General features: G+C 44.9%; 1 protein-coding gene across 1 annotated transcript in view; it reads right to left on the reverse strand.

Moving 5' to 3' along the window:
• Positions 1–2,957, reverse strand: part of LOC133999066 (rho guanine nucleotide exchange factor 40-like) — a 29,590-nt gene extending 26,633 nt beyond the window's left edge. The window contains exons 1-2 of the mRNA XM_062438229.1: positions 2,769–2,957; positions 1,849–2,046 (exon numbers count right to left, since the gene is read on the reverse strand). Coding sequence (XP_062294213.1) covers positions 1,849–2,046; positions 2,769–2,957 — 387 coding nt within the window. The remainder of the gene's footprint in view (positions 1–1,848; positions 2,047–2,768) is intronic.
• Positions 2,958–14,083: the final 11,126 nt, after the last annotated feature.

The raw sequence follows: 14,083 nt of genomic DNA on the forward strand, positions 1-14,083 counted from the left end.
TGGCCCTACAAACAGGACAGTAACCTTACAAACAGGACAGTGACCCTATAGACAGGACAGTAACCCTACAAACAGGACAGTAACCCTACAAACAGGACAGTGGCCCTACAAACAGGACAGTACCCCTACAAACAGGACAGTGACCCTACAAACAGGACAGTAACTTTACAAACAGGACAGTAGCCCTACAAACAGGACAGTAGTCCCTAAAAACAGGACAGTAACCCTACAAACAGGACAGTAGCCCTACAAACAGGACAGTAGCCATATAAACAGGACAGTAGCCCTACAAACAGGACAGTAACCCTACAAACAGGACAGTGGCCCTACAAACAGGACAGTACCCCTACAAACAGGACAGTGACCCTACAAACAGGACAGTAACTTTACAAACAGGACAGTAGCCCTACAAACAGGACAGTAGTCCCTAAAAACAGGACAGTAACCCTACAAACAGGACAGTAGCCCTACAAACAGGACAGTAGCCATATAAACAGGACAGTAGCCCTACAAACAGGACAGTAGCCCTACAAATAGGACAGTAACTCTACAAACAGGACAGTAGCCCCACAAACAGGACAGTAGCCCTACAAACAGGACAGTAAGCCTTCAAACAGGACAGTAACCCTACAAACAGGACAGTAACCCTACAAACAGGACAGTGGCCCTACAAACAGGACAGTAACCTTACAAACAGGACAGTAACCCTAAAAACAGGACAGTAACCCTACAAACAGGACAGTGGCCCTACAAACAGGACAGTACCCCTACAAACAGGACAGTAACCTTACAAACAGGACAGTAGCCCTACAAACAGGACAGTAGTCCCTAAAAACAGGACAGTAACCCTACAAACAGGACAGTGGCCCTACAAACAGGACAGTAACCTTACAAACAGGACAGTGACCCTATAGACAGGACAGTAACCCTACAAACAGGACAGTAACCCTACAAACAGGACAGTGGCCCTACAAACAGGACAGTACCCCTACAAACAGGACAGTGACCCTACAAACAGGACAGTAACTTTACAAACAGGACAGTAGCCCTACAAACAGGACAGTAGTCCCTAAAAACAGGACAGTAACCCTACAAACAGGACAGTAGCCCTACAAACAGGACAGTAGCCATATAAACAGGACAGTAGCCCTACAAACAGGACAGTAGCCCTACAGAAAGACAGTAACCCTACAGAGGGACAGTAACCCAACAAACAGGACAGTAGCCCTACAAACAGGACAGTAGTCCCTAAAAACAGGACAGTAACCCTACAAACAGGACAATAGCCCTACAAACAGGACAGTAGCCCTATAAACAGGACAGTAGCCCTACAGAAAGACAGTAGCCCTACAGAAAGACAGTACACTTTACAGAAGGACAGTAACCCTACAAACAGGACAGTGACCCTTCAAACAGGACAGTAGCCCTACAAACAGGACAGTAGCCCTACAAATAGGACAGTAACTCTACAAACAGGACAGTAACCCTACAGAGGGACGGTACACTTTACAGAAGGACAGTAACCCTACAAACAGGACAGTAGCCCTATAAACAGGACAGTAGCCCTACAAACAGGACAGTAGCCCTACAAATAGGACAGTAACTCTACAAACAGGACAGTAACCCTACAAACAGGACAGTAACCCTACAAACAGGACAGTAGCCCTACAAATAGGACAGTAACTCTACAAACAGGACAGTAGCCCTACAAACAGGACAGTAGCCCTACAAAGAGGACAGTAACCCTACAAACAGGACAGTAGCCCTACAAACAGGACAGTAAGCCTTCAAACAGGACAGTAGCCCTACAAACAGGACAGTACACTTTACAGAAAGACAGTAACTCACGCAGGCATCTTGCTGAAGGTTCTCTAAGAATTGCTTTGCTGGCAGCAGGAAGTGGATTAGGTAGCGAAGACCGTCTCCTCTGTAGCAGCTCTCCACCACGTTGAGGACCTGACAGAGCACAGTTGAAGATGTGACCTGGAAAGGCGGGTAGAGGGACGACAGAGTAGTCTGGATGCAGCGGTCCAAAGATTCAGAGTCCTGACAGGAAGAAGACAAAAACACAAGAGTGAGACTCTAACATGTAGATTCACTGGACATGTAAAGGTTTTAGAGCGACACTTAACTCAGGACCAACCCTTTTTACTTTCAACTACAGACAAACAATAACTCAACCCTTCTCTCAGGGCTGACTAAACTCACTAAAACCAGGGACTAACCAGACTTTCTACCCCAATAGTGGTAGAAAAAGCTTTCTGTAGCTGTAGTGTTAAAAGTTAGTCCGGGTGGGGCTGCATGACATTTCAAACTTATTTGGATCACTGACATTGCACTTTGTATAAAAAGTGTGAAAATCTAAGTATTACAAGCAAATACTTTGTCAATAAATAGATGTAGATGACAGCTGCTACGTCAGCTCTGGTTTCTATGAGGTGTTTTGCAGAGAAAACACATTTAAGACTTTAAGACTTTATTTTGATCCAGCTGCTGTTTTTATTGAGACACATGCACATATCAAACATATTTCATCGGTTTCTGTCCGACTGCTTTGTCTGGATGTCACGCAGACCAGTGACAGACCGGTACCACTAACTATACACACTCAACACACACTACCACACACCACCTCCTGTGCTATTATTATCTGTGTATTACTCTCATGTACTGTACATTAGTCACTGCAGCCAGCTGCTGTCATACGAACACGCCTCTTATCAGCACGTGTTTGTTCTTTGAGCACACAGTTAAAACTAGTTCAACACTTCGGGCGAACCTCCACAGTCGCGCCCCTTGAGGTGCGGCTGGGAGGCCCCGTCCACCACAGTGAGGAACCCAGCTGTAACTGGATCCACTGGTCCGGAGGCCATAGAGACTGGTCTGGTATAAATATCATGGTGCACACGCTGTCTGGCTCCAGGCTGCTGTCTCTGGCTGCTGAGCGTGTTTTGCATGTGTGATGATGACATACATTTAAATGCTGACTGTTGACATGTAGCTGTGTATTTATGTGTTATCCAGCTTCCCTCCTCTTCACTTTGAGCTGATTCTTTCCTGACAGAAGCTGAGACTCCAGTCTTCATATTTACTTCATGTTAGATGGATTATTTCTCACACTCAAACTACATGTCTGTTTCATTGCGAGTATTAATTAGTTAACTAACTAGTTGTTTAAATTAATAACAGGTTCAACACATGGGCCCCCGATATTATTGACCCATCACAGATATATCGGTATTGGCATATATGTTGTCAGATATGTGTCCATATTTTTTTTAATTCTTCTAAGTTATACAGTCAGCATTTTATATATATTTGATTTGATTTTTCTTACATACGTACATTTTTGTTGTTTTTATTTATAGTTATTGATAATTATTAAATTCCCAGTGAAGTTTATAGTTTACTGATGTCACTTAATACAATAAGGTTTATTCCTAAACTGTAAAATATGTCTCCAGTACAAATCTTTGTCACAAGTGATAAAAAAAAAAAACTTATTCATGTATATTAACCAGGTGGGGAGCTCCGGTCCTCTGAAATGAGGCCAACGTGGAAGTAACTTAAAACTGCATTCTATCAAAAGGCCACCAGGGGGCGACTGTTTTGGTGTCAAAAGGACTTCCGTCTCTATACAAGTCAATGGAGAATTCACCAACTTCTCACTTGATTTCTAACCTCAGTAAACGTTTTCAAAATGTGTTTATGGTCTCAATCGCTAGTTTAAAGCCTTCTTCAATGCAGTATGATGTTCATTTGGGACATTTTGGCCTCCCTGATTTTATATGTGACGATAAAGCAGGGTATGCATTAGGGCGTGGCTACGTGGTGATTGACAGGTTGATTGGTTCACAGGTTCAGGAGGGCGCCTCATGCTCCTCCTGATGCCCATATAAGTAGAATCCCTGTTTTTATTTTTCCCAGCATGCAATGGAAATTTTCAAGATGGCGCTGCTCAGATCCGATACTATTGGCCTCCGAGCAGCAGTCCACAAACCTATGGGTGACGTCATGGATGTTACATCCATTTTATATAGAGTCTATGATATATACATATATATCAGCTGATATATCGATATCGGAATTGTTTTACTTATAAATATCGGTATAGACATCAGCCCCTTTAATCCATTATGGGTCGGGTCCTACATGACTTTCTTCCTTCTCTGCTTGTATAGAAACTCATGTTCACTCGTTCACATCACAGCTGGTCAGACGAGTGGAAAAGAAAATCCACCTTCAACATCTCCAAGTCTGTTCTGTTGTTTATTGACTGAGTGGAAATAGACGTTTGTTGGGTGACTGCAGGCAACGTCTCTGAATTCAGTTAATCTGCTGTTAACTCAACCAGCTGACTGCAGGACGGACTGCTGATCAGCTTATTATGGGACATATAACATGGAAACAGGCAGAGGTGGAGCTGCTGAAGGTGGATTCTTTTTTTCTCTTTTGATGGCGCTCCGCTGGCAGTTTCCCGCTGCTTCCAGCCGGTCATGTGACACCGCTCGGCCGGCAGCAGAGCCAGCGTTCTCCTTCAGCCTGTGTGGAGGTGAATATTCTGGATGTGACTCAGCCGGGCAGCTTTCACACACAACAACTGGCAGCCAAATGTAGTGCTGAGGCCAATATTAGTAGCAGGATATCAGATGACACTGCGGGCCGAGGGTGTGTATGGGCGAGGGGGATGAGGGGGGTGAGGGGGTGGGGGGGTGGACGGGGGGCAGATCATGAGTTCAAACTGTTGACGCAAAGCAAAGACTAAAACTTCTTTTGGTTTAATGTGAATTTCATGCATTCATGAACTGTGACGAGCTCCAAAAGTTTCACAGAGCTTCACAACCAGAGTTCATTAACTGATCAAACATGAATAAAAACAACATAATTTAATATTTAAACATGCAGACTGAAACCTTCAGGCTGCAGCTGAGCCTCATCACAGCACTCACACACTCATTTATATCTGATTTTATTTCATGCTTTTATAATCCTTCCGGTGCTCCAGATCAGCTGATTCAGCACCATAAAACTCAAGTTCTTCATAATGTAAAACACAAGTTATAAAGACTGAAACTAAAGTCCAGCTAACAAACTGTAGAAGGAACAAAATGAATCATCTGCAGAGTTTTAATATGAACAATGCATCGCTCTGAAAGCCAGGAAGAAAAATGCATTTAAAAGTTGATGATATGGTTTCATATCTGTTAAACTGTGACAGTTAAACTGAGCTCCACCTCTTTACTCACATGTTAAACAGTCTGAATCAACACTGAACTCCTCCCAACACACACACACACACACACACACACACACACACACACACTGGGACTAAGTGCAATATAAAAGCTACTACTGCTGAACTTTACTATTTGTATGTGGTGTTGTTGTCTAATAAACAGCATTACAGAGTTATAAGGACGCCGCGCTCTCACACACGCTGCATTGATAGTCACACAAACACACACACACGCGCTCGTTCGCTCCAGTTTCCGGGAGATTGGATCTCATATTCGGGCGTCAGGGAGCCGCTATAAATATGCAGGAGAGTTGGGATGTATGGATTACATTCTGTATATAATATATTAATTTCTGTGCGGTGGGATCGAGAGGTGTGAGCGTGAGAGCGTGTGAACTGCTTGAAATGCGTGTGTCTCACGGTCAATGTGTGAGACTATTATTTCCATTTATCATTATATTTTTTTTCTTTGATTTTAATTAATTTCTGGTTGTTCTGTTCAAATATATTTCAAGTTGAGTTCTGATGGTTCAATAAATGCTGATGTTTACAAATCTATGAATAATCGTGTTTTATAATCGCGATTTCAATATAGATCAAAATAATCGTGATTAAGATTTTTGCCATAATCGTCCAGCCCTCCATCACACATCAGAGTCAGATCCAACCAGCAGATCATCATCATCATCATCTTCATCTTCATCATCAGCAAACAGGAGAATTATCATCTGATCAACATTAGACTGAAGCTGATGAATCTTCTCTTTGAGCTTCAGGACGTAAACAGGAAGCAGGTTTAAGTCCCGCCTACTGAGCTCTGATTGGCTGGCGTGTTTCTCAGCAGACCTGAATCACAGTTAGTCACGACTCAGCGTTTCTATTGTTCCTGTTTCCCCAAAACACAAAAACACAATGAGAATAATCAAAGTGTTTGTTTAGATCAAACTTAAATATGTCTGATGTAAAAAAAAGCTTCAGAAAGAGGAGAGAGAGAGCCAGGTTCCCATGGGAGAGCGAGGAGGCCACCCACTCTGAGCCCTGACAGTGACATCATCATCATCATCATCCTCGATACTCAGCTCAGACTCACATCAGAGAGCAAAAACAGCCAATTATAAAGGAGGTCAAAGGTCAAAGTGTCACAAAGAGAAAAGATAAATGAAGTTAAATCTGAGCAGGAATCCAGTTCACAGCTGAGACACTGATGTGAAATCCTGTAAACTCATTAATCTATGAACATGAGCTCAGAGTGAATAATAATAATAATAATAATAATATTAATAATAATAATAATACTACTAATAATAATAATAATAATAATATGACTTCATGAGGACAGGTGAGACCAGACAAACCTGATCAACTGTTCAACATAAGCTCCTCCTCTGTGTGTGTTTGTGGTCAGTTTACTGAAGCATCACAGCTGTTGCTATGGTTACCCGCCGTTTAATACACACTGAGATCTCGACCAGGATAGATGGATTAGTTTATTTATATTGTACACAAACGAAATGTCTGCTGCACTGCCTGAGAGGAGAATAAAACATCTCTCACACACACGATATTTATTTATTTATTTTATTAGTGTATTTATTATTATTCTATTTTTTGTGTGTTTTTGTTGTTCTGTTCGCTTCTTTTCAGACTTCCTGTTTTACCGACTGTTCTGATCATCAGTCTGAATTTTGAGTTTATGCTTCTTGTCTGTTTTTGTCAAATGCATTGTGCCACTTAGTTTGGTTTGGTTTGTTTTCTTGTTTAGCATAGTGGGAATAAATAAATAAATAAATAAATAAATAAATAAATAAATAAATAAATAAATAAGAATATAGCTCCTCATAGCTCTGGATTGTCTCTGACGCCTTAGTTAAACTGCTGACCTGGCAGGTTCAGGTTCTCAGCCAATCAGAGAGCAGGACGAGAGCCGACAGGTATATTCATAATTAATTCATCTTAATGTATATCATCTGTATAATGTAAGAGAAGAGACTCAGTTTATTGTTGAGAATCAAACTTTGATCTTTTTAATATCAGCTGCAGGTTATTAGTCTGGTGACTGACTGATTGATTAATTGGTGCATAGTTGTGGTTCTGCAGGCAGACTGCGGTACTGAAGGTGTGTTTCAGGCTTCGGGGCAGACCGACTGTTTGTGTCTGAACACAGAAACGATGGCTCCTGATTGGTGGAGAGCTGCCTGTTGTTTGATCAGCCAGGTGAGCCTTTAAGATCATCTAATCCTCTCGCTCTGGTTCGGCTGGTTTCACTGAACACTGGCCGTCTCTCCCTGGAGACTCATGATTCATCCAACTGTCCAACTGGTTGTTAGTGGGTGTGGAGGACAGCGGGGGTGGGGGGGGGGTCACTGCCTAACCAGAATCTGCATTCATTGGCGTTTCATTAAAGTTTATTAAATAAAGACGTGACGCTGACATGCTGGAGCTGTGAGAGGGGTCACTCTCTCCTAAAAGCAGAGGTTGTGACCCTGTTAGTAACCAATCCTGTAGGCGGGGGGGGGGGGTCTAAAAGCAAGGGACCCGCAGGAGACCTGACCTTTGACCTGATGTAAAAGTGACAGGACAGACCAGCTGTTCCTCAGAGACAAAGCCAGCAGCAATGTTTCAGGCTGATAATCAGACTGAGTGACGGAGATCAGGTCACATGACTCCTGAATGTTTCCTCTGATGAATCATTTCATTTAAAACATGATGTTTAAGTTACTGCTTCTACATACAGTAAAGCTGTCAGAGACTAGGGATAGATATAACCCTCCTGTTGTCCTCGAGTCAAGGAAGGAAGGGAAGAAGGAAGGAAAGGAGGAAGGAATGGAGGAAGAAAGAAGGAAAGGAGGGAGGGAGGGAGGAAGGAAGGAAGGGTGGAAGAAGGAAGAAAGGAAGGAAGGTAGGAGGGAGGGAGGAAACAAGGAAGGAGGGAGGGAGGGAGAAAGGAAAAGAGGAAGGGAGGAAGCAAGGAAGGGAAGAAAGAGAGAGGAAGGAACGAAAGAGAGAAGGAGGGAGGAAGGAAAGAAGGAAGGAAAGGAAGGACAGACGGAAGGAAGGAAGGAAGGAAGGAAGGAAGGAAGGAAGGAAGGAAGGAAGGAAGGAAGGAAGGAAGGAAGGGAGGAAAGAAGGAACAGTCAAAACAGACAGGGTTAATTTGACCCAGGAGGACGACAGGAAGGTTAATCTCAAACACTGAAAGTAATTTCTCTCGTTAGTCTGAAACATTTTGATCTTTCAGGACGAAACGTAAACATCTGTGAATCTGTGAATGTTTTAGTTCTAAAGTTTCCACATCACACTGTGTCAGCTGAATACTGGACCCTGATTGGCTCCTGACTGGTTGTGATGTCACTAATCCTGCTGAGTGATTCTGTTAAAATGATAAAGTAAGAACTTCAACTCAAGATTCAGGAAACTTTGCAGCTGCTGTCGTCGTTCACACCAAACAATAAAGTCAAAGACTCTGAAGAACAACCAGAGTGTTTCCACCACAGTAACTCTGACAGCTGATCATCACTGACTATCAACGACTCATCAGAATAACTTCAGTCCAACAAACTGCTCAGAGTGAACGTACATCAGACTGTTGATATGTGAGTATAAATGTTCTTTAGACAGACGGCTGTCTTCTTCCCTGGTCGAGCTGACCCGGCTTTATCACTGTTGCCATGGAGACGATGTTGAACTAAACAATCTTATAGATGTTGTGACTAGAAACAAGATCATGAATATCTGAGAGGTTCAAGACTTTAACTTCAGTAATAGTACTGCAGTATTATAGTGATGTAGTATGCAGTATTACAGTAAAGTACTGCAGTATTATAGTGATGTAGTATGCAGTATTACAGTACTATAGTGATGTAGTATGTAGTATTACAGTACTATAGTGATGTAGTATGCAGTATTACAGTAAAGATTTAAACTCATTATTATTAATATTTCCGCTGCAGTTTAAATCAGTGAAAGAAGAGACAGAATAGAAATGAGTCATGTTGTATCAGACGGTGTATGATCTGTTACCTCGTGGTGAACTCTGACTTTATAACTGCCTCCAGGATGAATAAGAGACTGTTAATAATAAAGATGGAACGAGGCCCACAGGTAATACGAGTCCTGTGTGAAAAGGATTTGTCCTCCGGTGTTATCTGACATGTTTGTTGTGCTCATTTCAGTACTTCCTCTTATAATGACTCTGATCTCATTAACAGACTGGGTGGTGCTGCTGTGCATGTTGCAGCTTGTTGGTGCTGCAGCTTGTCGGTGCTGCAGCTTGTCGGTGCTGCAGCTTGTTGGTGCTGCAGCTTGTTGGTGCAGCTTGTTGGTGCTGCAGCTTGTCGGTGTTGCAGCTTGTCGGTGCTGCAGCTTGTCGGTGCTGCAGCTTGTCGGTGCTGCAGCTTGTTGGTGCTGCAGCTTGTTGGTGCAGCTTGTTGGTGCTGCAGCTTGTTGGTGCAGCTTGTTGGTGCTGCAGCTTGTCGGTGCTGCAGCTTGTCGGTGCTGCAGCTTGTCGGTGCTGCAGCTTGTTGGTGCAGCTTGTTGGTGCTGCAGCTTGTCGGTGTTGCAGCTTGTCGGTGTTGCAGCTTGTTGGTGCTGCAGCTTGTCGGTGTTGCAGCTTGTCGGTGCTGCAGCTTGTTGGTGCTGCAGCTTGTTGGTGCTGCAGCTTGTCGGTGTTGCAGCTTGTCGGTGTTGCAGCTTGTCGGTGCTGCAGCTTGTCGGTGCTGCAGCTTGTCGGCGTTGCAGCTTGTCGGCGTTGCAGCTTGTCGGCGTTGCAGCTTGTCGGCGCTGCAGCTTGTTGGTGCAGCTTGTTGGTGCTGCAGCTTGTCGGTGCTGCAGCTTGTTGGTGCAGCTTGTTGGTGCTGCAGCTTGTTGGTGCTGCAGCTTGTTGGTGCAGCTTGTTGGTGCTGCAGCTTGTTGGTGCAGCTTGTTGGTGCTGCAGCTTGTCGGTGTTGCAGCTTGTCGGTGTTGCAGCTTGTTGGTGCTGCAGCTTGTCGGTGTTGCAGCTTGTCGGTGCTGCAGCTTGTCGGTGCTGCAGCTTGTCGGCGTTGCAGCTTGTCGGCGTTGCAGCTTGTCGGCGCTGCAGCTTGTCGGCGCTGCAGCTTGTCGGTGCTGCAGCTTGTTGGTGCAGCAGTGCTGCAGCTTGTCGGTATTGCAGCTTGTTGGTGTTGCAGCTTGTCGGTGCTGCAGCTTGTCGGCGCTGCAGCTTGTCGGCGTTGCAGCTTGTCGGCGCTGCAGCTTGTCGGCGTTGCAGCTTGTTGGCGCTGCAGCTTGTCGGCGCTGCAGCTTGTTGGTGCAGCAGTGCTGCAGCTTGTCGGCGCTGCAGCTTGTCGGTGCAGCAGCTTGTCGGTGTTGCAGCTTGTTGGTGCTGCAGCTTGTTGGTGCTGCAGCTTGTCGGTGCTGCAGCTTGTTGGTGCAGCAGTGCTGCAGCTTGTCGGCGCTGCAGCTTGTCGGTGCAGCAGCTTGTCGGTGTTGCAGCTTGTCGGTGCTGCAGCTTGTCGGTGCTGCAGCTTGTTGGTGTTGCAGCTTGACGGTGCTGCAGCTTGTCGGTGTTGCAGCTTGTCGGTGCTGCAGCTTGTCGGTGCTGCAGCTTGTCGGTGCTGCAGCTTGTCGGTGCTGCAGCTTGTCGGTGTTGCAGCTTGTCGGTGCTGCAGCTTGTCGGTGTTGCAGCTTGTCGGTGCTGCAGCTTGTTGGTGCTGCAGCTTGTTGTTGCTGCAGCTTGTTGAGGACAGTGTGATGTTCTCCACACAGATAAAGTTTCATCTGTTCTTCTCCTGGATGAACGACGACGAGGAATGAAAGCTTAATATCAGCAGAGTCACTCACACACACACACGCACACGCACTCACACACACACAATGAATCAGGCTCTCTCTTTACTCTGACTGCAGATATCAGCTGTAACTGTTAAATCTGTGCAGTCAGCAAACATCAGAGGACGACCGACACTTAAATCAACCTCAGAGGTTTGAGATAGAAAGTTCCTGATTAGAGCTCAGACTTTAACATGAGGCTGGATATAAAGAAGCAGTTTAAAGCAGCTTCATCAGAGCAGAGGAGCAGACAGATGTTCTCTGGTCTCTGCACTGAGCTCAACCTTCTGCTGTCTGTGTTTCCTCTGCTGTGTTTTCTCTTCACACCTTTCTGAGAAGCCGTGAAGCACAAACACAAAGCTAGAGGAAGACAAAGCGTCTGAGTGTGTGAGGTTGTGAGGCTGAGCTGATATCAGAGCGCTGACCTTCACACAGCAGCAGCAGATTAGATTAGAGCTAGTTAGAGACGCTGCTTCATACAGAGAGGCTCAATACACTGAGCCCAGCTGTGCATACCACACACTGCAAGGCCAATACTCAAGTTCACTGTGGAAGTACAGAGGGAGACCTCGGCCCCTGAGGGAGACCTCGGCCCCCGAGGGCCCCGCTTCATTTAAACAAGCTAATCTGCAGCTGTGAGGAATTCTCTCTAAAGAAACTCAAACTGCTGCTGAGAAGACAGAAAGAGACGTCAGCCTGTTTGATCCTTTACAGTTCAACCTGAGGTGATCACAGAGGAGGAGCTGATCTTCCTCCTCCTCCTCTTCCTCCTCCTCTTCCTCATCCTCCTCCTGGTGTCTGGTTTATCTCTCCCTCCCTGATGTTACAGCTCAGGAGCGATTGAGCCTCATCAGCGATTTTGGTGATTTTGGAGCTGAATCAAAATGTTGTGTTCCAGATGTTTCATGAAGGAAGTTGATGAGTTTCATTCTCTGTGACGTCAGGTTGAAGATGAGGTCAGAATGAAGTTAAATGTTAAATGTGTATTTAGAAGCTGATCATCAACCAGCAGCAGAGTCTGGCTGATGTTCAGGTGGAACAAGAGCTGGATGTAGAAACCTGATAAATCAGCTGATCAGTCCAGATGTTACAGCTGTGTGAAACTCACTGAGCTCAGTTTGATCTACTCAGCAGAAGAAGCTGAAACACGACCGGCTTCATTAGATCAGAATCGATGCTGATTGGCTGAATCAGAACTTCTCTACATCATTTCAGACTGAATGTTTGAGGACAGTACAGCTGTTCCTTCTCCTCAGTCAGCTGATTCACTTCCTGCAGTTTAAAGCTGCATTTGATCACTGCAGCAAATTCACGAGTTTTAGATGAATGACTGTCGTTTCAGTCGCTGCACAAACTGTAAATAATCTAGTTTACAAGCGTTAGATTTTATTTTAGGATCTTATCAGCTGATACTCTGATGAGACTTGTTTTTATTTGATTTAAGATAAACAGGTTTTTTATATCACAGCAGCATTTAAAGCATAAAACTATCCCATAATAATCCTGCAGGAGTCTATAAGTCATAAATCACAGCTGCTCTCAGGTTCAAGCTGAAGGAGGTCAGAGAATTTAGGAGACCGCAGGGAATCTGGGTGTTTTCCCTCATGGATAGTTGGGGGGAGGAAGGTATGAGGAGGGAGAGAGAGAGGTATGAGGGAGGGGGAGAGAGAGAGAGAGAGAGAGAGAGAGAGAGAGAGAGAGAGAGAGAGAGAGAGAGAGAGAGAGAGAGAGAGAGAGAGAGAGGTATGGGGGGGGGGGAGCAGAGGTATGGAGGTGGGGGCAGGAGAGAGAGAGAGAGAAAGAGAGAGAGAGAGGTATTGAGGAGGAGAGGTATGGTGGGGGGTGGGGGGGAGCAGAGGTATGGAGGTGGGGGGGTTCAGGTTTCAGGCAAGCCGCAGCAGGAAGATGACAGCGTGTCAGTCGACAGGAATGCTGCACGGACCAGGAGCAGGAGTCCGTCGCCCCTAACAACACACACTTCCTGTCCCAACAACACACACACTTCCTGTCAGCGTCCTCACTAACAAATAAAAGCGTCTTCAGGTGAGCCGAGGCCTGACTTCCTCCCCCTGACCTCTGACCTCTGACCTGAGAGGCAGCATCAGGAGCCTCCACTGTGAAAACACATCCAGATGATCCTAACCCTAACTAACCCCCCCCCCCCCTCCAAACCTAACCCTAACCCCACCCAACCCCACCTGATCACCTTCAGCGTTCCTCATTCACACCTGATTCCTTTTATGAATCCTTCAGATATTGAACATGCCCACCATGTTGAACACAGAGCAGCATCAGCACCAGTCTGTTACTCTGCAGATTAACTCTGACTCTTTAAATCTCATTTATAGTCAGATAAAAACACAGAGGAAGACTTCTCCTCCTCTTCCTCCTGCAGCTGCTGAACATTTACAGCATCGCTCCTTCTGCTGCAGCACTGATAGAAACAGAACCAACACTTCTCATCATGTTTACATCAGCTTCAGACTCAATGACTGGAAGCTCAAAGTCATTCACAACTTCTGTTTCATAACTCAAAGATTTAAATGTCATCGTCAACATTTAATAAGAAGCATTAAGACGAGAAGTCAGCTGATGAATTTAATGTTTCCATCCACTAAAGTAAAGATTGATTTAGTCTGTTTTGCTGCCGTCTGACAGTAAGTAAGGGAGCCTGCAGGGACAAACTGGGGGTAAAATGTTTAAAGTATCGTCTGGTTCATTGTTGCATTAATACGTTTATAGAGTCAGGTGAACACAGGAGGCTCTGCTACGATATGAAGACACTGTTCTAACATGTGAGAATATAAAAACACTTCAATAAATAAACATATCTGTTCTGACAGTTTGTTTATGAGGGCGAGACGCTGCAGGTGAGATGAAATCTGATATCTGAGACGGTTAAAGTAACAGATACACTCATCACAGTTTATTTATCATTTTATCCTCCGTCTCCATGACGACGGAGACAAACTGTGATCAGATCAGAGTTTGTAGATCTGAGCTCAAACCAGCATGCAGGACCTACATGTTTAAAGTGCTTTC

This window comes from Scomber scombrus, chromosome 1, assembly GCF_963691925.1.
Source record: "Scomber scombrus chromosome 1, fScoSco1.1, whole genome shotgun sequence".
NCBI classification, from domain to species: domain Eukaryota; kingdom Metazoa; phylum Chordata; class Actinopteri; order Scombriformes; family Scombridae; genus Scomber; species Scomber scombrus.